Source organism: Rattus norvegicus, chromosome 2 (genome assembly GCF_021556685.1).
Source record: "Rattus norvegicus strain SHRSP/BbbUtx chromosome 2, alternate assembly SHRSP_T2T, whole genome shotgun sequence".
Classification (NCBI taxonomy): domain Eukaryota; kingdom Metazoa; phylum Chordata; class Mammalia; order Rodentia; family Muridae; genus Rattus; species Rattus norvegicus.
Window position 1 is genome coordinate 54,894,587 of NC_141535.1, and position 23,836 is coordinate 54,918,422.

Genomic DNA, 23,836 nt, shown 5'->3' on the forward strand with positions numbered 1-23,836 from the left:
ACCATTCCAAGACCTGTTTTTCTGAAAAGTTAAATTTCATCTTCTATATACAACTGATTTAATATCAATTGTCAAAATGTTCTACATCTAGTCCATAGGATGTATAAAAATTAATCCCATTTTACAATCTTCAATGTAGAAGGCAAAGGCCACATCTTTAAAAGCACACTAGACTACAGAAAATAGTTGCTAGTACATAAACATTAAAATAATACTCAGCAATATATACCAGCATGTGACAGTACTTAGTACTCAGTGGTGGACCCTAGCTGCTTCACTCAAAATGTAGTACCTGAGGATCTAAGTGCAAAGTAACAGAAACTCAATACAGCATGATGCTGGGCAGCTGACGGTCTGTCAGTACCTACACTTAAAAATGATTATTATTCTCTTTGACATTGCTTAGCAATGAGTAGGTCAACCACTGGCTCAGATTATCAGGACAAGGGGGAAAGACTTATGAAATACTTATGTGGCCTTTCTCCTCCCTAAGTTGTGTTTTGTATTCAGAGAAAGAAAATTAGCATAAGAAGTCATTTAAGTATGAAGAAATGAAAATGCCACTGCTTTTATATTACAAGGAAATGTTAATTATCTACTGAATGAGGAAGAATTCAGTTTGTTAGAGAAATAATTGTTAAAAGTAAGATATGGGTCAGTACTTAAGTGCTCCTCCTGTTCTTGCAGAGGATAGGAGTTGGGATTCCCAACACACCATCAGATAACTTATATTCATCTCTAACTCCAGTTCCGGGGATCTAAACTCTAGCCTCCATGGGGGTGTGTGTGTGTGTGTGTGTAATAAAGATTTAGTAACTGACATAGAATTAGTTAGGAAATGACAGGGTTGTGATTTAACTCAGGCCTTCTAATTCCAGAACTAACAATCTGAATCCTTATGCTAACCTTTTTGAAAGTTACTAGGACCAGAAGGAAGGTATTCAGAAATTAGGACAGTATAAAAGAAAGTAAGAAACAAGTAGGGGAATGTCACTTTATTTTATTAATCATATGCTCCAAAACACTGTAGCTGGAAAATGTCACTAAAAGTTGCAAAAACAAAACTACTAAACGCCGGCATAATACATAATGAATACTTTTAATTCTGGCTATCTTAAGCTTATATTGATATAATACTTCTATAATATATTTCATTTTATATTAAATGAATTCAGGGTAAGTAATACTAGAGAACTATGGAATCCTGGATACTGTGGCAGATGAAGTATCCTCATAGAGTTATAAAAGGGCCCAAGGAGTCAAGCAATGTACAAGTGGACCATGTTAGTAGCAGTGGGTTTTGAAAACATCATGAAGATCACTGAGAACACCTTCAGACACAGTTGATACTTTAATGAACATCACAATACTGAGCACGAGACTGAAGCTGGGAATGTATCTTTTATGGTGCCCTCTTAGTCATGACTTTCACCTCTCTCCACTGTATGCAAAGGTAAGAGGATGTCACCATATGCGCCTTAACATCAAATAATGCACAGCAGCCAGCCAGACAGCCTATAAACATAGCAAGAGACGGGCTCTTAAATCAAGTCTTAAAGTCTACTCCACATCAGGAAATCCATACTGAGTAAAGAATGATAAACATTTAAGGATTGTTGAAAATCCTATAACATTTTACATTTAATGAACAGCAGAAAATTCAAACTGAAGATAAATTTTTACTAGAAGCAGGAAAGCAAAAGCTACCAAACACCAGCATGATATAATACATATGTTGTGTCTATATTAAGTACCTCTTAATGTAATGTTTCACACAACACTACCTCACATTGTGTTTAAGATATATAGGAAGTAATGCTAAAGACACTATAGAGTTTTGGTTTCTGTGGGCAGATGTAATAACCTTATAGAAAATAGAAAAGGGAACTGGAGGGTAGAAAGAAAAACCACTTGAGATGAATGAAGAACCCAAGGCTTTAGGCAGCATGCATTAGAAACAGATGAGAAAGACATTAAATACAACAAAGGAGAAGATCTTAAGCATAGGAAAATATCTGAGTGTACTGAATACAAGGCATGAGAAACAACAGGATAGAATTTGAAGGCAGCTTAGATGGAACTTTCTAACTACTCTACATACAATAGCACCCATCTCCAGTCACAGTAGTCCTTACACCCTGCTAAGTGCATTACAGTGTTATCACTTGGCATACTGTACAGTCGCCTCCACTAAAAGCTCTATAACGGGGGGGGGGGGGGGGTGCTTACACAGCTATACCCTCAGTGCCTAGGACAGAATACAACATGTTGTAGGCAAACATTAGCTGTTGAAAGAATCTATTATAGCTTATTACTGTTCTTATGTGGAGTATTTGTTATTTTGAGATTACTTCATTCTAAATAAAACAATTTACTCATCAAGATTAAATTAATAAAAAAAGATGCATTTTCCTTTTATAACACCACCATAGAAAGTGCTACAACTATTATGGTCTACAAATTGTTCTTCAATTGTTTGGGGAAGGGGAGTAAATTGTACAAAAAGCACCCAGAAATACCCTCATAATTATACCAACCAGTGAGCACACAAAGGTCATAAAGGCAAAAATGGAAGTTCTCAGCTTCTGAAGACAAAGTCTCATTTTCTCAGGTTTAGTGTTCAATTAACACTTTACTCCTCCGAGGAAGACATACTCCCTTTTGCTGTATCAACCAGTGGTATAGAGAGCATGGCAGTTTGGAATGCAATAGCAGCAACCCTTTTGTGCAAAGTTTGGCATTTCAAATCATGCCTCATTAATTCAAAAAAACATTACTACCTACCATACAATGAACAGTGAATGCAAAGATAAAATTTTAAGATATGAAGTTCATCCAGTAGTAAAAAAAAATAATTACAATACTTTGTACTGTGGTGACATGGGAAAGGAAGAGAGAAATTAAAGAAACATCTAACTTCTACTGGAAAGGGTTGAAAAAAGCCTTTAGACACAGTATTACTAATGGTAGTCACACCAGTAAAGTACTTATCTGGCCACAGAGAAGGGCCCAGCAATAGTGACGTCTATAACAGTACTAAGGCTGTAAAACGTAAGTGCTTGGGAAGGTAGTGGAAGCATTTGATTGATTATGATGATTGATCAGGATTCAGTAAAGAAATCTGTGCTTCTAAAATTCACATTGAAGATTTAGAAAGCTACGATATTTTCCTAATAAAACTTGCTAAAATGCTAGGTTACATAAAAATCTTGGTTGTAAAAAGACAGGCCAAGAGTTGTGGCAGGGACTGAGGGATCTCCCTTGGCTTCCACTGCTTACTCAGAATTTTATAAAAAAGAAGCCTGGGATTTTGATGTCTGAAAACTGTTGGTCTAGAACACAAATAAGAGTGTATGCAGAATTAAGGATGGGAAGTGGACCTTCTATTTGCTATTTGGGAAAACATACAAAACAGGAGGGAAATGAAGCAGAGAAGATTTCCATAAGAGATGAAAATTTGTTATTTGCTCATATTGAACTTAAAAAGACCATGCAGTTAGTATTTGTCAAAGTGGAGACATTTAATAGGGAGTTAAAAATAAAATTCAGAGAGCAAGGAGACTGGGATTCCAGTTCCCAGAAATCAGCCTGACAAAAGCCATGATGGCTGTGAAAAATACTGCTTAACATGAGTATTTAGAGTAAAGAAAAAGAGAGAGAAAGAAGAGAACAAAACTTTTATAAGGACAGGCAGAAACTGAGAAACTACAGGAGAAACAAAGGAAATAACAAAGATCAGTCTTCAGCAGAAAGCTGGCAACCTCTTCTCCTTTAAAACAGAAAAGTGCATAAATGAGTTGATTCTCTCAGAATCTAAACTTCCTGTGAAAGAAAAAGGGTAGAAGTGACCAATGAACTTTGACTCTACCATAGTGGGAGGGGGAGGCACCTTAGTAGCTTGCAGTTAGGGTTTACAGGAAGTCACATGTGTAGCAATATACTTTGAAGGACTGCATGCCTTCCATAAAACTCAGTCTCCTAAGAAGGAATGGCTGACAAGATAATACAGTGTGAGAGCCTGCCAACGATGACTCGAACAGGTAAGACAGAAGAGGAAACAAGGGAGGACAGTATTCAGGTGATGCCCCATGAAGGGTAGGGCAAAAAAGGCATGAAAGAGGTTCACTGTTCAAGGTTAGAGCACTGGAAAGAAGCCTGTGAAGAGGTTGAAAGCTGCAGAGAAAAACCAATAAAACCAAGGAAATTTTGAAAGCTGGAAAGATGAGAATTGTCATCATTTACTAATATTTAAGACTTCAGAAAGAGAAACTGAGTGTGGTTCCTGCTTAGGTGCAGTTACAGAAATGACGGGAATGTGAAGATGCCACTGGGACAAAAGTCTAGTGCATCGGAAGGTATCATACAGACCATCGCAAGACAACAGGATTTGAGGTAGGCAGAAAAACAGTGAGCAAGACAGCAAACTAGGCTCTTTGGCCTTTAGCATTTCCATCCTAGTGAAAGGCAAAACATATGTAAAGTTCATTATATGCAAAGGTGTGCCCTAAAAGCATCTGAACTAATGGGAGACTCCTCTACTCTGACTTTTACCTTCATTATTGGAGAAACCATGTAGTTTTTATTTTAAGCAAAATAAAATAATTTATAAAATGGATAAGTAAATAATTTAAGTATTATTACTAATGCATAGCAAAATAAATAAGATTCATTTTTAAAATATTTTGATGTTTAGATTACTGGAAATGAAATCTAATTATTAGTCATAATCTTCCAATTGCCTACATTGATATCTATACCATATATTTGACACAAGGAGAAAAACTGATTTTCATCTTTGAAGTATGCATACTTCAAAATAAGGAGATTCTGTGTTACATATATTTTAGTACAATAAAAAATATAACATAAAATATTAGAAAACAACTGTCCGTCTACATTGGGTTCCTCCTTACCAGTGGCAGGTTTACATGTAGTTCAGGTTCAGTTCGAATGGCACATATGCCATTTCAGAAATTAGAGAATACTTTCTTCACAGACCCAAGACTACAGAGGGAAAGGTGACAGCATTAGAGAAGCGTAGTCACACTGGGCATCTTTATGTAGTGTAACAGTCTCAAGATCAGTGTAGTACATCTCTGTTTTCGGAACCATCTTTTCCACTTCAGCAATCTTTGCTTCTTTCCAGCTGAGACCTACATGAAGGCCTAGCTACAGCGCTGCTGGAAGAAGCCTAAGATCTGCTTCGCGTTGGTGGTGTTCCACTCCTGCTCCTTCAGAGGTCCTTCACACACCGACACATATTTCTTCAAAATCTTTTCTCCTACTTCTCGAAAATCCAAGGGTTCTCTGTGTGTGGTGCAGCTTGTTCCAAAGACATCGGTGTCAACTTCATGGTTTCCTGACTGGTGATCTGTGCAGTGCTTTACTCCCCAGTAGCACATTTCTCCACTGTACATCATAGCCAGCACATGAATATCACTAAATATTCCTGGGAAGGACAGGCAGAATTATGGTTATAGTGTTCAGTTATTGGAACACTAATAAACCTTTCCATATCATTTACTAACTTGGAGAAGGCCACTCTCACTAGCACAGTCCTAACTTAGCATTTCTCTTTAACCTAGAAAAGTTCAGCCCCCAGACCAAGCAGAGTACTGTCAGACAATTTTTTAAAACCGTTTAAGTGTGCTTACTTAACATTTCTAGGAGCCCCTTTTAGGACCTTTTTTGAGAATTAATTTCACTAGTGGAGCCCTTTTAGATTATACCCTAAATTCGGTATACAACTTCAGACCTCTCATGAATTCCTTGAATCATGCTTGTGAACACAAATGAAAGATGCTCTATGACATGTTCTATACTTGAGTCTACCGTTAGTCTCATGTGTCTTCATGTATTTGACAGGCTATACAACTCTAAATTATCACAAATGATGACATCCAAAATGCTTTGTATCGCTAGGAAAAAAAATACCCATGACAATTTCCATCAGAAGGTGACTATTCCTTTAACATTATTCCCAGCAAGTGTGTAATTAAATATTTATTATCAAAGCATGTTAATTTGTTAGAAACATAAATTACTTAGGTAGGCCAGAGGTAGTAAGAACATTTGTTATTCTAGTTATTGTAGACAAGATTACAGTTGCAGACCAGCTTCCTATAAGGCTAACCTAGGCTATACAATAAAACCTTATTTCAAAAACCCAGAAGATTAAAAAGTAAGTAATTGAAACAAAGACAGGTATTGAAATATATGATCAGTCAACTTAAGGTCACTTAATACAAATAAATGATTTATTCTAATGTATAACTACTTGTGTAGTAAGGAAACCTAGCTCAAATTAATGATCATGGTAGCTTCACATGTTGGTTTAAATAAGAATGGCCCCCATAAGCTCACATATTTGAATGTTTAGTCACTGAGGGGTTGCACTATTTAAAAAGATTAAGGTTATGGCCTGTTTAGAGGAGGTGTGCCACTCAGGAGTGAACTTTGAGGGTTCAAAACCCCATGTCAAGCCCAGAGCCTTGCTCTCTGCTGGGCCCAAGCTCTCTGACTGTCTGTCTCTTTCTCTCTCTCTCCTTCTCTCTCTCTCTGCCTGCTCTCTATGGATCAGGATATAGCTCTTAGCAACTTCAGCAGCACAAGGCCTGCCTCCCTGCTTCTACCATGATGATAATGGACTAATCCTCTGTGACCCTAAGCAAGCCCCCAATTAAATGCTCTCTTTCATAAGAGCTACTTGTTGCTCATGGTGTCTCTTCACAGCAATAGAACAGTGACTATGAGACACACCTAAAACAACTCAATAGAACTACAACTAGGATGGCAGCAGAATTCAGTTCTGCTGTTCTAAATGTACCAAAATCCCAAAATTTGTTCTTACAAATTGTCATCTTCAAATTCTTCCTAAAAACAGTGGGAAGTGAAGTAAGAGAGAGGTTCAACAAAATAGCTGACTCACTAAAGTATCAACAAAAAGTAGAGGAGAGCCAAATCTGCGGTTTGCATTCATGAAAATGAAAAAGCACGCTACATTATGCTTTCTATGTGTAAAATAAGTTCTATGTATCAAGGACATAAAAAGCCCAAATGTCTATCCTCTTTAAAACTTACTTCCAGTATGACATTAACAGCCAAATCTGATTCCGGTCAAAATAAAAATAAGCAAAAGTAATATGATACATTAACTCTCTCAAGCAAGCCCCCTCTGGGATCCTCTTCTGGCCTCCATGGGTACCAACATACATGCATATCCATTCACCCATACACAATCACATGAATAATAGTTTATATGTGTGCATACATAGATAATACACACCATATATATAACATATATACACACATTTGTGTGTGTATGTATGTCACAGCTTACTATGTACCTCTGGCTGTTCTGGAATTTACTATGTAGATCAAACTGACCGAACTCACAGACCTACATCCCTCTGCTCTTGAGTACTGAGATTAAAGACTTGTGCCACCACATCTAACCAAAACTAAGTATTTTAAAAGTGTTTTTTCTACATTATATGTAAAGATTTTAATACTTGAATTCATTTAAAATCTAGCATGAAATTTAAATGAGAGTAAAGTTAGCAAGCTTTCTAAAACCTTTAAAAAAATTTTCAACCACTTAGAAAATTTTAACAAAAAAAAAACCACATTACCTGTACTCAGTAATTTAGCTGTGTCTAGGTCTTGGAAAGAAACACCTTCATTTAACTGGACAGGGCATCGATAATTTAGCATCTGTAGCAAGTAATTGATCCCATCAACCAGGTACTAAATAAAGAAGCCAAATAAATTAAAACATTACACAAAGAACTTAAAAAACAAGTACCCTTTTCTCATTCTTTACTCAAAATTACATAGACTGACATACAGGTACATATAATTACTATTACATTCCAATGGCATTTGGACTCAGCACTCTAAGACTGTCCTAATAAAATAAACCCCCAAATACAAAAATATGAATCAAGAAAAAAAATGTCAACTACAAACGCATGCTGCAGTAATACATTTGTTCAGAAATGTTATCAAAGGATAAATTCTGTAAAGATGGATTAAAAAGAACTTTACAAATATATATGGAGTTTCATTTGTTTTGTAATACTTGGAACTGAACCAAGGGCATCATGCATGCTAGACAGTACTCTAACAGGAGACTAAATTTTCAGCCCTTTCTATGATTCAGTTATATTTTAACTAAATTTTTCTACCAGAATGTATAGCCTTCCAAGCTGATGAAAACTATGGGTACATTTAGACTGAGCTAGAATTCTTAGTGACACGGTACTAAGATCCATGTCTCTATACTACTACTAATAATTGTTAGAACAGAGATAAATCACAGGCCACACTGTTTTAAGAGCAGGGTCATACAGACTCTTCAGGAGTATCTTGTCTACAAAGAGATATTCACAACAAGATTATTTCAACCAAAGAAGATATTTAGAAATAAATAGCTTTATCTTACATCAGATGAACATAAAAATCGAGAATGATGACATCGTTCACTGCCATCTTAGTCTTCACAGCAACTCCAGAGCCTGTGAGCCTGAACTGTGGTCTGCTAGTGCAGACCTCTCCTCTCACCACCTTATAAAATGCTCTAGATCCTGGAGATGTCAACAATCAAAATCATAACTGATTTTTCTTTTTACCTTTTGAAGCAAATTAGATTTTCGCAGGAGCCACTCCCTTCTCTTAGTCAGAGAATGGCAATACATATACAGCAGGGCCCCTCGTCTCCAAGAGAGGCACTCCAGTAGCTCATCCCCAAGCAAATCACACAGCTACAAGGAAAAATAAAAGGAATAACCACAAAGAAAAGCAATATTTCTACAGATGTCAAAACTAAACAATTAAAAGCCCTCATTTCACACAGCCTGTCCAAGTTAGGTCACAGTGGAAAACGTACATTTGAATTAAGTAGAAATATTGTAGTCTGTTGGTAAATATACGTCAAAATAATTCTGTAATTTACAAATAGTTTTATAAAATACCTTGAAATTACAGTAGCAAATTCCACTACTATTATTTGGAAAATGCAAAATTCATTATCTCATTAAAAGATATCATTTTAGAAACACATTAATTTGAGACTGTATCTTTTCTCTAGAAATAGGAATTAGACTAGAATAATTAAATTGCTAGAATAATGAAAAGCTATATGCAAAAAATAATTTTAATAAATTGAAATGTTTGTAGTGGTATGGCTTTTATATCTTGGTAATCAACTCTTCCTGCTAACATGTAATTTTTTTAAAGATAGATTTATTTATTTATTTATTTATTTATTTATTTATTTATTTAATGTATACAGACACACCAGACCTCATTACAGATGGTTGTGAGCCACCATGTGGTTGCTGGGAATTGAACTCAGGACCTCTGGAAGAGCAGTTAGAACTCTTAACCCCTGAGCCATTTCTCCAGCCCTCCCTGCTAACCTATCTTAATGAATACATAGAGCCAACAAGAAGTGGACACTGAGCAGGCACTTAAATACAAGAAATAGTTTACTTCAAGAAGTATTTAGTAGAGTGAACAAGATAGCTCAGCAGATAATGATGCTTGCTGCCAAACCTCAAAGCCTGAATTCAATTCTAGAACCTATGTGGTAGAAGAGAACTGACTCCAGCAAGCTGTTCTCTGACCTCCATATGTGTACTATGCACGTGTATGTTCATGTACACATATACACCCACAAATAAATGAAAAAAAATTAAAAGAATATCCAGGGCTAGATATGTAAGCCTACCTAAAGAAAGCAGTTAAAAATTGTGTGAATTGGACATTACAGACATAACATAAACTATCAAAGGATGAAGAAGTCATACTTTGGCAATGCCTGTCTATGTCTAAATGAAAAAGAAGAGGGTATCTGACAAAGAACAAGAGAATACTTAAGATGACAGAGAAAAAAGGAAGCAGGAGATGGATGATCAGTGCTGGTAAGAAAGGTCGAAAATGTTCATTAGGATCAGGATTTTAAACAGACAGTAAGGACGGGGTGTGGCAAGACACGATTGTAATCCCAGTACTTAAGATGGAGGCAGGTAGCTCTGTGAGTCTGAGGCCAGCCTGGCATACACAGTTCCAGCCAGCCAGCATTTACAGAGTGAGACCTTATCTCAAAACTGTAAGGGGAAAAAAAGGTAATAAAAACAAATGTATCAATTAGATTTTATGACTATCAAGAAACAAGACTTATAAAAGGGTCACGGGTATATCTGTGTTAGAAAAGGGTTCTGTGGAGCACTGCAATTCAAATTCCATTATATAAATATTCTAAAAGTAGTTAGTAATTTTTCCGATCATGGCCTAGAGTATTAAGTTCTCTTCTACCACCCCCTCTATCTTGAGACAGGATCTTTCTAAGTACAAGACAGTATCTTAGCCAGCCTGGAGCTCCCAGAGATCCTCTGCCTCCCAAGTGATGGGATTCAAGCATAACACCACTACTGGCAAACCTCTTCATTTAATCTTAACATGAAACAATGATACGCTCACCACCAACAATAATATACTCTAAAGAACAAAACAGCAACAGGACAACGCAACAGTGATCCATCATCACTGGAGAGTGCGGGACTTACTTTGGGATGCATATTGTTTTCTTTAGCTAAAATTTCTGGTTCTGAAAGAAAAGCGAGCAGCTCTTTTACTTTTTGTGGAGAACAGTCCTCAGGAAAATCCTCATCTACTAGCTTATTCTCCTCAAAATATGTCATGTCCAATATGGCCTTAAGACAAAGAAGAAATGTATCTGTAAGAGATGGTACTTTGCAGAATAAGGGAGAGTTTAGTCTTGAATATTAGACGCTTTATTAGACATTCAACTATGTCAGCACAGCATTTAAATGTGAAAGTAAGCAAACTGTTCAGCCATAAATAGGATCAGGGATAACACCATTTGAAGAAGTAAATGAAGATTCATGTTTCAACTAACGTGTTATAATTATGAAAATGTAATCAATTATTAAATTATTTGCTGTTAATAGGTATATAACCCCTGAAACCTTTATAAATGATGGAAGCATTACAGTCTACTTCTTTTCAATACTGAGTCTTTGGGGGGATTCCCAAATATGCATCCTGCTGTCACATAAATGAAGCACGCCATCAATATATACAATTTCAGCACTGAATGCCCAGTACCCTCTAAGACTTTAAAAGTCCTTTAGTACTTGTACTTAATCTACTGGATTAATACTAAAGAAACCGGGCTATAGTGGTCACCAAACTAACCAAGGACAAGTCAATGTCCCTTCAAAGTTTCTTCAAGAGTAAAATGAATATGTAAAACACACAAAACACTCCAAGCACAATAAGTGGTACAAATCAAGATGGAGAATGACTGAAGAAAACACCCAATTCCAACCTCTGACCACTACATGAATACACATAAGTGCACAAGCACCCACATCCACATGAATACATGTGTAGACATATGCACCCCCAAGACAGCCAGACCTCACATTTGTTTTAGTACCTGTGTGTATAGTTCCAAAAGATTTGATGGATTTGAACATTCCTCCTCTTCTCCACATAAAAGTTTCAATTTTTCTAGAGCTGCAGAGGCCCGAATTAAAAAGTGATCTGTAAGTAATAAAAACATGATTATTTTACATAAATTCAAACATTTAAACCAGGAAAGCTATGCACCATAATTGATATAACAAAACTATATTGTGGCAAGATAGTGATATCTCACCTCAAACATACATAAAACCCAATCACAATTAAGTAAACATATTCTCAAAAGCAAAGGAGTGCAAGCTTCTTAGATTCACTGTTGCCATTTGTTAAATCCAGTCTACATTCTTTTTTATGAGACATTATTAAGAAATTAAGTATATAGCCCACTTCTTTCTTGGGTGTATATGTAGTGTTTATACATGTGTGTGCATGTATAGTAAAGACTGACATCAAGGTGTCTTCCTCAATCAGACACATACTTGAGGCAGTGCTTGTGATTCTTCAAGCCTAGCTAGTCAACTTGCTCTGGGAGCATTGGGATTACATGGGGACCACTACACCACTTGGCACTTACCACAGTTCCTCATATTTGTACCATAAGTAAGTGCTTAACCACTGAGCCCTCTATGTAGCTCTCGGTCTATTCTTAAAAATACTTCTTTTACAATGTTGACATGCTCTAAATACTTAAAATTTTACAACTTTTACTGAAATAATACAAAAATCTACAAGTTTACAGAAAAAGCTGCCATTGAATGCATGCAATTTCATAATATACTTGCTAAATTTTTTTTTTTTGGTTCTTTTTTTCAGAGCTGGGGACCGAACCCAGGGCCTTGCGCTTCCTAGGTAAGCGCTCTACCACTGAGCTAAATCCCCAGCCCCATATACTTGCTAAATTAACTAAAAAAAAAATTGATCTGATCAAATATTCACAAAATATCAGACTGTAAACAACTCTAAGTTTACCATACTTGTATTTCTAGCTGGTGTAACTACAATGACATTTTAAAGGGTTATCTTATTCATTCAAAACTTCAAAATGGGGGGCTGGAGAGATGGCTCAGCGGTTGAGGGCACTGACTGCTCTTCTAGATTACCTGGGTCCAAATCCCAGAACTCACATGGCAGTTCACAACTGTCTGTAACTCTTAAGATCTTATACCTTCGCACAGACATGCATGCAAGTAAAACACCAATACACATAAAATTGAAATAAATGATTAAAGAAAGAAAAATCTTTGAAATTGAACAAATTACCTCATTCCTTCAAAACCTATAAGAAAAAAATAAAACCCCCAATACTTCCTGCTTGTTTTCTTACCACAATTTACCCAACTTTCCAAACTATACCATCTTAACTCAACCACCTGTTTACTACCATATTTTCTTTATGATTTCAGATTTTGAGGGCCCCACCCTTCTGCTTCATTTCATGCAGTACATATATATAACATATTACAAGACACAAATTCTTTAAGCATCTGTTCTTAAATACAAAACCTTTCCTAATCATCTACCTGTGGATAGACAATGTAGGAATTGGTGTGGCTTCCACAGTTACATAAAGAGATAAGCTGTTCAGTGCTGGAATAAAAATACCATCAGGTTTATCAGCAAGCAGTCACTAAACGACTTTAGTTTTCCTGAATAAGCTGGTGCTTTGGAGGATTTTCTATTGCTGTAAGAACGCTCTTAGCAGTCTCCACATCTCCCCTTGGCCCAGAAGTACCAACCTTACTACCCAGAAAACAAAAGTCTACTGAGAACCAAAATACTCCAGACCATGGCTCTCTCCATGTGCTCTACAAGCTGTTTATATTTTTCCCTTAACTTCAGAGATTATTGTAAATACAAAGACTTGTACTGAACTGCTGACGTCACTGCTGAAGAGGAGTGGTTGGGTGTAGTGGTGGCGTATCTATCATTCTGGAAAAGTCCATGAAAACACATTCCCTTTGCTAGAAATATTTAAAGTAAACTGGCAAGGTAAAAAATAGATGACTCATATAATCTTCAGAGAAAGTCCTTCTTATGATTCCATGTAGGACAATATCATACTGTTAAGAATGAGAAATAGATGAACAATAACAAAAAAAAATGGCCATAAATACAGAGCATTCTTGGGTGGGATGATGGTTAGCATTCTCTTATCTAGTTTAAATAAAATAGAAACTATCCTTATCGCCAATTCAATAAAAACATGGCAGTTAAGCTAAAGGACAAATCTCTGATGTATATTAATTTTGTTGTATGAAAAAGGGCCAAGTTTAATTCCAATACATACAGTCTCGTTTTAAGTAAGCCCTGCTAGTAATTCTCTGGTAAGATTAACTTCAATGTTGACTAGTAGCTTGTAAAGCAGACGGCTACAGTTATGATTTTAGTAAATTTCCAGATCTATAATGCCTCCAAACAAGGCCACCTAACATTAAATTTTCCTTTCCAGGCTTCCTTTTACATCAGATCACAGAATTCTTTCCAAAAAAAAGAGTTACTGTTAGGTTCAGTAATAAGTGAATAAATAAAACTACCTGAGCTCTCTGGGCTGACACATGGATATAGCCCAGGTAGGTAACAGAGACTATAAGCCCTATGTTCCACTTGCCACAAACCAAAACATATAGCCTCAGTGTGGTGTGTGGGTCATGTGCTTCATTTAATTGAAGAACTGATTCTGTTAATATACCAACTATTCAATCACCTGGGAGAAAGTTTCCTTATGGTCTAATCTTCGAATCTAATCACATGAATTTTAAAGCTCCTGTAAGGTGAAGGCTCAACATTCAAAAACAAACAAACAAACAAAACAAGTACCATCGAACCAATTGGCAACTGAGAATTTATAAAAACCAAACTGAGTCTGATGTCAGAAAAACCAAGTATTTCCTAACCCATTTTCCCCTGTAAGAAAATAGCTAAACACTAAATGGTGCGTGGCGGGGTGGGAAAGGTGCGGGGGAGGGGGTTGCGTTTAAACTACACCGTAACTGTGTAAAATACTACTTATTTACAGTTGTACTTTGAGGTGAACACAAAGTGGAAATTTAAAAGCACTAATGAGAAAGTGAAATGTCATGCAAGTCTCTCCGCATTTACTGAATGCCAAAAAAAAAAAAAAAACGTTCATTTTTGGACAGTATAAACATTCTGGAAAACGTCAATGTGTACTTTTATTTAAAGTCTACCCTTTTCGCAGATTCGACACCACACATCTGGTCGGATGTAAACAAAAAGAATTTCAAGGAATCTAGAAAACGCTGCCTTGGTAACACGACCTCTAAGCAGAGGTCCAATGACTGCCCAATAGGGACCGGCTCAGAAGTGCCAGCCCTCAGTAAGGACCCCGCCTCGAACCGAAGGCCGCGCCTTCTAGCTACGGAGCGCAGCGGCCCCACGGGTCTCATTACCGTCCGCCCACTTCCCTCTGCGGCGTTCCCTCACCGTCTTCCCCCGCGGCTTCGCTAAGGTGCTGTATGTGAGCCTGAGCCAGGTCCCCGAGCTCTTCCACCCGCCTCACCACACCGGACACTGCGGCCGCCATGGCCAGCTCGGGCGCGCCCGCCCTGTCCACGTGACCACGCGGGCAGGAGATCACCTGACGGCCTGGATGGCGGAATGGGGGCGGAGCCCACCCTGATGGTGGGCGGAGACATAGGCTCCGGGCTACGACCGCCCCGGCCCGCAAAGGTCGTTCCGGGTATTGAGTTCCTCCCAGTGGCCCTCTCCCTCCCACAATCCTGTGCTGAGAGGGACCGGTATGATGTAAGGGCACACCTCTCTCCCGCCTCCTCCTTTCAACCAATCGGAAGCCGACCATGCTCCGGGCTGAACCAATAGGACGTCGGCTCTCCCCGCGGGTGCCTGGAGGTTGCAGCCACCTCAGCTGGCTGGAAGGAGGCCGATTGGAAGGTCTGGAAAGAGGATTGCAGCGGTTGGCGCTGTAGTGAAGGAGGTTAACTAAAATAAAACTTGATTGTAATGGGGGAGGTCACAAACGGAAGTCTGCGGTCGGGTGAGATTCATCTAAGCTGCTAGACGTTGTGTGAGGGCTGACAACTCGGCGAGCTAGCTAGAGTAACGCTTTTCCGAATTTTAACCCTGGAGCTTGTTTTTAGCTCGGATTTATCTTGGCTAGCTCACATTTAAAGTACCTTAAATGTCTTGCGCCCTAAACATGGTAGCGACCGCTCTGGGTTTTAGTTTCACCTTGAGACCCTCCTGACAAGTGTTATGTGTTCTTCCGGATTTTAATCAGCACTCAAGAGGTCAAAAGGCTTTGCATTCATGAAGGCTAATGTTTGCCGTTGGCCACGGAAATCTAATGCTGGTTTGTTCCCCCCACCCCAACCCCCCAGGTTTGGCAAAATATATCTTGAATAACTCTATCCTTCCCATTTTATTTTTTAAGGTTTTGTTGTAGCCTAGTAGAAAATATTAAAAGTATGAAAATAGTAATGTGATCGTTTAAGAGTGACTAACCACAGTGACTTTTCTGCAAGTGGCCATGGTGACCATTTGTTGGTGGTGGTGGTGGTGTTTTTCCTCTTGTCGTTTTATTCTAAATGTGTTCCGTGTCCTCGGTGCTTGTACTCAGAAAATGGTTTTTAATTGAAAACAATATCAACAACAAATCCTCATGTTACGTTCTAATGAAGAATCTGAAGGCCAGGAAAATTACATTCTACAATTAAGGTGAACTGAAGAGTGCAAATACATGCTAGAGTGTTGACATACTGCTCAGTAATCCCAGCACTTGAGAAGCTAAGGCTGGAAGGATGCTGCCAGTTCTAGAGTAGCCAGTACATCATGAGACCCAGTTTACAAACAAGCAAGCAACCCACAGAAATTAAAGACCCATATTCTAATATGCCAAACTGCACTAAATAAAATTTACAGGCGCAAACTGGAGAGATTCCTGGCATCCACATGGCCATTTCCAACTTTCCAGGCCTCCAACTCCACAGCATCTGATGCCTCTTTTGGCCTCCGTGGACATTATATACAGACATATATACATATACAGACATTTTGCAGGCAAAATACCCATACACACAAAAGTAAAGAAAAAAATTACAATCATGATAATGCATCAAACCACGGTATTCTAAGTGAAAAGCCTTAACACTGGGAATTAGTGTTTAACTGATATTGAGGTGTGTTCATTTTCAGAGAGAGAGTTGGAAGGGATCTGAACCTAATAGTCTAGTCCTTTGTTTGCAGATAAGGAGAATGAAAAGGATGAGACTCTTAACCTCCAAACTATAGAATACATGATTCTCTGGCTTATTCAAGATCATAACAAAGTAACTTCCCATAGAAAGCTGGTTTCATTGCAGAGATACACACAGGCAACAACTTCACCTTAACTCACAATGAAGTATTTAAACACAGAACCCTTGTACTAGAAACAAAATCATTTCCCCCTCCAACTTATAGCTAGTTCTTTTTACCTTAGGAAACGCACATGAATAGAACAAATAAGAGATAAATGCTAGATTTATTTTTAAATCTCAGATAAATTATAATGTGTCAAAACTATGAAAGAAGCAAATCAATCACATTTGTGCTATCTGCCTTTTCACTAACATTCAAAATTTAGCTAAATATCCAGCAAAGAAGAAATAAATTTATGCAGATTTTTGTGAAAGATTTAAAGCTTTTAGATTTAAAGATTTTTTTTCAAAGGAAATCTTGCTTGTCTCTGAACTACCAGTTCTGTTACTAATACCAATGGCCTGTAACATTCTTTTGGAAACTTCTCTACTTGGCTTGGTGGTGGGGACAGACTTATTTTTTCATTTAAATATACCAAATGACTAACAATGACGTGCAAGTGTAATTACTTGCTATAGATGACTTCTATATACTAGGATTGTTCCATATTTATTTGGTTATGAACTCTGATCGATGGCACCGTGACTACAACAGTAAATACTTGTGGCATAACCCCTGCCCTCCTACAGTTTATCTAGTAAAGCAGCATAGAGATAGTAACAACACACAGTGAATTTCAAGTTTTAGAATTGTGGAAGAAGGGACTAGGAAGGAAAAATAAAGGAGTATTATTTGATGTGAGATACCAAAGAAAACATTCCTCAGGAAATGATATTGGCACCTAAATGATAATAAAATTAGCCAATGAGGAGCGATAGTTGCTCAGCCAGAAGCTAATGAAGAGAAAGCAAACACATGATGTTGAGCATAGTTATTATAGCTTTGAGTCTAGTTCCAGACTCAGGCAAGTGGTGAGCTAGAATCTTGAGTTGAATAGCAAAATCTTGCTAAGAAAGGGAATGGAGCAAGGCCTCCCCGTGGTAATTTGAACATAGAAAATTCAACTTAAGAAACTATGAAGCGGGGCTGGAGAGATGGCTCAGAGGTTAAGAGCACTGGCTGCTCTTCCAGAGGTCCTGAGTTCAAATCCCAGCAACCACATGGTGGCTCACAACCATCTGTAATGGGATCCGATGCCCTCTTCTGGTGTGTCTGAAGACAGCTACAGTGTACTCATTAAATAAATCTTTAAAAAAAAAAAAAAGAAACTATGAAGCATTAGAATGACAGTGTATCTTTAATAAGAAGAAAGATCTGAAGAGTAAAAGTCACAGAAGAAGTAGTTGTACTCATGGGACAAAGATTCAGATCTTTCTGGAGACCTCATGTCCATAGTTTACTGGGTGGCAGTAAGTCACTGGTTCACTTCAGAAAAATGTCCTGGAACTCCGTTTCCTGAAATTTAAAGAAAAACAAAAATCCTCTAAGGCAGTGGTTTTCAACCTTTCCAATGTGATACACCTCCTTTACCATAAAATTTTATTGCTATTTCAGAACTGTAATTTTGCTGCTGTTATTAATATAAATATCTGATATGTGACTCCTGTGAAAGGATCATTTGGTCTCCAATAGTTTGCGACCCACAGGTTGAGAACCACTGGCTCCAAGGTTTTAGGGAAATCTGTTCATGGACAAGTATCTCACAGCAGTCTCACTAGTTTAAAATTTCCCAAGTGATTGTTAAAGCAAGCTGGCAGTTGCTTTTTTTATATAACAATTTATAGCCCAGAGAACTTGGGTTATCTTTCTTTGGTAGGAGCCTGGTACCAGCAAGCTGCCCATTCACTGCCAAGAAAGTGCACTCACAACCAGGAAAGACCTTTTGCCTCCTATATCACCTTTCTAATTCCCTCTACAATCAAATCATTTAATATATCTGCTGACAAAAGTAAAAATTGAAAGGGTCCAGATATGCTTGCACAAGTAGGCCAAGAGGTTAAGTTGGAGCTAAGAGGCAAGAAATCTGTGACTTGCGTGGAACAGAAGAACTTACAAGATTCGGGAGATAACATACGAAAGATGTCTTGAGTTGGGAAAGAGCTTAGCACCTTGGAAAATGAAAGAAAGCCAGGCAAAAGCCAAGAATGGAAGAGAGCCAACAGGAAGGTGAGGCCTTAGAACACATGCAGAGGTTATATCGAGAACAGAGGCCTTCCTCTGAACCACAGGATGGACTCCAAAATGTATGTAAGCCCCATGTTGGCCATGCTGTTAATTGTCTACTGGACCTTAATTTCAACAAAATGGCCTTTGACCATATCATCCTAGTGGACCAACAGGGGGATCAATTTATGCAAACCTGAATCCATATGCTATCTCTGCTCTTTCACTGTATGATAACCAGAAAGCAAATTAAAATCCCTAGTCCTCAAGTTGTTTATTTATTGAACGAGGGTCAAGCAAGGTAGCTATCTATTCAACAAGTTGTTGTGAGGGTTAAATTAAAGGATCTACGTAAGGTGTCAGTGTGTTTCCCAATATATAGTGATATTATGTAAGAATGAGTAAATGGTATTTAACTCCTGGTTGACCTCACACATAATCTACTGGATTATATCTTTTCTTATTGTATTCCATGGCTGACAAATTCTGCTGTTGAAAGAGTTAGCTGAAGAGATGGGCTCTGTGAAAGTTTAGACCTTTACTCTCCCTGGAGGGAGCAGTGCTTCTTTAGACCCACAATCAGTTCTGCTTGTATCCACAAGTACATCTAAAGATTTCGTCATGAACATCCATGCCATAGATTTAGCAATAAAAAGACGTGACTCGATACTTGCTATAACTTGAATGAATCTCAAGGGAATGTTGAGTAAGAGAAAACAATACAAAGCCTGAAAACTATATATGAGTTCATTTACTGTTCTTTTTTTTTTTTTTTTTTTTATTAACTTGAGTATTTCTTATATACATTTCGAGTGTTATTCCCTTTCCCGGTTTCCGGGCAAACATCCCCCTCCCCCCTCCCCTTCCTTATAGGTGTTCCCCTCCCAACCCTCCCCCCATTGCCGCCCTCCCCCCATAGACTAGTTCACTGGGGGTTCAGTCTTAGCAGGACCCAGGGCTTCCCCTTCCACTGGTGCTCTTACTAGGATATTCATTGCTACCTATGGGGTCAGAGTCCAGGGTCAGTCCATGTATAGTCTTTAGGTAGTGGCTTAGTCCCTGGAAGCTCTGGTTGCTTGGCATTGTTGTACTTTTGGGGTCTCGAGTCCCTTCAAGCTCTTCCAGTTCTTTCTCTGATTCCTTCAATAGGGGACCTATTCTCAGTTCAGTGGTTTGCTGCTGGCATTCGCCTCTATGTTTGCTGTATTCTGGCTGTGTCTCTCAGGAGCGATCTACATCCGGCTCCTGTTGGTCTGCACTTCTTTGCTTCATCCATCTTGTCTAATTGGGTGGCTGTATATGTATGGGCCACATGTGGGGCAGGCTCTGAATGGGTGTTCGTTCAGTCTCTGTTTTAATCTTTGCCTCTCCCTTCCCTGCCAAGGGTATTCTTTTTCCTCATTTAAAGAAGGAGTGAAGCATTCACATTTTGATCATCCGTCTTGAGTTTCGTTTGTTCTAGGGATCTAGGGTAATTCAAGCATTTGGGCTAATAGCCACTTATCAATGAGTGCATACCATGTATGTCTTTCTGTGATTGGGTTAGCTCACTCAGGATGATATTTTCCAGTTCCAACCATTTGCCTACGAATTTCATAAACTCGTTGTTTTTGATAGCTGAGTAATATTCCATTGTGTAGATGTACCACATTTTCTGTATCCATTCCTCTGTTGAAGGGCATCTGGGTTCTTTCCATTTTCTGGCTATTATAAATAAGGCTGCGATGAACATAGTGGAGCACGTGTCTCTTTTATATGTTGAGGCATCTTTTGGGTATATGCCCAAGAGAGGTATAGCTGGATCCTCAGGCAGTTCAATGTCCAATTTTCTGAGGAACCTCCAGACTGATTTCCAGAATGGTTTTACCAGTCTGCAATCCCACCAACAATGGAGGAGTGTTCCTCTTTCTCCACATCCTCGCCAGCATCTGCTGTCACCTGAGTTTTTGATCTTAGCCAATCGCACTGGTGTGAGGTGAAATCTCAGGGTTGTTTTGATTTGCATTTCCCTTATGACTAAAGATGTTGAACATTTCTTTAGGTGTTTCTCCGCCATTCGGCATTCCTCAGCTGTGAATTCTTTGTTTAGCTCTGAACCCCATTTTTTAATAAGGTTATTTGTCTCCCTGCGGTCTAACTTCTTGAGTTCTTTGTATATTTTGGATATAAGGCCTCTATCTGTTGTAGGATTGGTAAAGATCTTTTCCCAATCTGTTGGTTGCCGTTTTGTCCTAACCACAGTGTCCTTTGCCTTACAGAAGCTTTGCAGTTTTATGAGATCCCATTTGTCGATTCTTGATCTTAGAGCATAAGCCATTGGTGTTTTGTTCAGGAAATTTTTTCCAGTGCCCATGTGTTCCAGATGCTTCCCTAGTTTTTCTTCTATTAGTTTGAGTGTGTCTGGTTTGATGTGGAGGTCCTTGATCCACTTGGACTTAAGCTTTGTACAGGGTGATAAGGATGGATCGATCTGCATTCTTCTACATGTTGCCATCCAGTTGAACCAGCACCATTTGCTGAAAATGCTATCTTTTTTCCATTGGATGGTTTTGGCTCCTTTGTCAAAAATCAAGTGACCATAGGTGTGTGGGTTCATTTCTGGGTCTTCAATTCTATTCCATTGGTCTATCTGTCTGTCTCTGTACCAATACCATGCAGTTTTTATCACTATTGCTCTGTAATACTGCTTGAGTTCAGGGATAGTGATTCCCCCTGAAGTCCTTTTATTGTTGAGGATAGCTTTAGCTATCCTGGGTTTTTTGTTATTCCAGATGAATTTGCAAATTGTTCTGTCTAACTCTTTGAAGAATTGGATTGGTATTTTGATGGGGATTGCATTGAATCTGTAGATTGCTTTTGGTAAAATGGCCATTTTTACTATATTAATCCTGCCAATCCATGAGCATGGGAGATCTTTCCATCTTCTGAGGTCTTCTTCAATTTCTTTCCTCAGTGTCTTGAAGTTCTTATTGTACAGATCTTTTACTTGCTTGGTTAAAGTCACACCGAGGTACTTTATATTATTTGGGTCTATTATGAAGGGTGTCGTTTCCCTAATTTCTTTCTCGGCTTGTTTCTCTTTTGTATAGAGGAAGGCAACTGATTTATTTGAGTTAATTTTATACCCAGCCACTTTGCTGAAATTGTTTATCAGCTTTAGTAGTTCTCTGGTGGAACTTTTGGGATCACTTAAATATACTATCATGTCATCTGCAAATAGTGATATTTTGACCTCTTCTTTTCCGATCTGTATCCCTTTGATCTCCTTTTGTTGTCTGATTGCTCTGGCTAGAACTTCAAGAACTATATTGAATAAGTAGGGAGAGAGTGGGCAGCCTTGTCTAGTCCCTGATTTTAGTGGGATTGCTTCAAGTTTCTCTCCATTTAGTTTAATGTTAGCAACTGGTTTGCTGTATATGGCTTTTACTATGTTTAGGTACGGGCCTTGAATTCCTATTCTTTCCAGGACTTTTATCATGAAGGGGTGTTGAATTTTGTCAAATGCTTTCTCAGCATCTAATGAAATGATCATGTGGTTCTGTTCTTTCAGTTTGTTTATATAATGGATCACGTTGATGGTTTTCCGTATATTAAACCATCCCTGCATGCCTGGGATGAAGCCTACTTGATCATGGTGGATGATTGTTTTGATGTGCTCTTGAATTCGGTTTGCCAGAATTTTATTGAGTATTTTTGCGTCGATATTCATAAGGGAAATTGGTCTGAAGTTCTCTTTCTTTGTTGTGTCTTTGTGTGGTTTAGGTATAAGAGTAATTGTGGCTTCGTAGAAGGAATTCGGTAGGGCTCCATCTGTTTCAATTTTGTGGAATAGTTTGGATAATATTGGTATGAGGTCTTCTATGAAGGTTTGATAGAATTCTGCACTAAACCCGTCTGGACCTGGGCTCTTTTTGGTTGGGAGACCTTTAATGACTGCTTCTATTTCCTTAGGAGTTATGGGGTTGTTTAACTGGTTTATCTGTTCCTGATTTAACTTCGATACCTGGTATCTGTCTAGGAAATTGTCCATTTCCTGAAGATTTTCAAATTTTGTTGAATATAGGTTTTTATAGTAAGATCTGATGATTTTTTGAATTTCCTCCGAATCTGTAGTTATGTCTCCCTTTTCATTTCTGATTTTGTTAATTTGGACACACTCTCTGTGTCCTCTCGTTAGTCTGGCTAAGGGTTTATCTATCTTGTTGATTTTCTCGAAGAACCAACTTTTGGTTCTGTTGATTCTTTCTATGGTCCTTTTTGTTTCTACTTGGTTGATTTCAGCTCTGAGTTTGATTATTTCCTGCCTTCTACTCCTCCTGGGTGTATTTGCTTCTTTTTGTTCTAGAGCTTTTAGGTGTGCTGTCAAGCTGCTGACATATGCTCTTTCCTGTTTCTTTCTGCAGGCACTCAGCGCTATGAGTTTTCCTCTTAGCACAGCTTTCATTGTGTCCCATAAGTTTGAGTATGTTGTATCTTCATTTTCATTAAATTCTAAAAAGTTTTTAATTTCTTTCTTTATTTCTTCCTTGACCAGGTTATCATTGAGTAGAGCATTGTTCAATTTCCACGTATATGTGGGCATTCTTCCCTTATTGTTATTGAAGACCAGTTTTAGGCCGTGGTGGTCCGATAGCACGCATGGGATTATTTCTATCTTTCTGTACCTGTTGAGGCCCGTTTTTTGACCAATTATATGGTCAATTTTGGAGAAAGTACCATGAGGAGCTGAGAAGAAGGTATATCCTTTTGCTTTAGGATAGAATGTTCTATAAATATCCGTTAAGTCCATTTGGCTCATGACTTCTCTTAGTCTGTCTACATCACTGTTTAATTTCTGTTTCCATGATCTGTCCATTGATGAGAGTGGGGTGTTGAAATCTCCCACTATTATTGTGTGAGGTGCAATGTGTGTTTTGAGCTTTAGTAAGGTTTCTTTTACATATGT

The 23,836-nt window shown here is 38.2% G+C and overlaps 2 protein-coding genes across 2 annotated transcripts in view; both read right to left on the bottom strand.

Moving 5' to 3' along the window:
- Fbxo4 (F-box protein 4) overlaps positions 1 to 5,398 on the bottom strand; it is a 19,402-nt gene extending 14,004 nt beyond the window's left edge. Inside the window, exon 1 of the mRNA XM_087622279.1 lies at positions 4,914 to 5,398. The gene's annotated coding sequence lies outside the window, so the exon portion shown is untranslated. The remainder of the gene's footprint in view (positions 1 to 4,913) is intronic.
- Positions 981 to 15,026, bottom strand: Rimoc1 (RAB7A interacting MON1-CCZ1 complex subunit 1). The gene is given in 6 exon segments (NM_001395104.2): positions 981 to 5,449; positions 7,632 to 7,746; positions 8,631 to 8,762; positions 10,569 to 10,715; positions 11,465 to 11,571; positions 14,896 to 15,026. Coding segments are annotated over 6 exon segments (885 nt in total). The 5' UTR covers positions 14,996 to 15,026; the 3' UTR covers positions 981 to 5,165.
- Between the last annotated feature and the right edge of the window lie 8,810 nt (positions 15,027 to 23,836).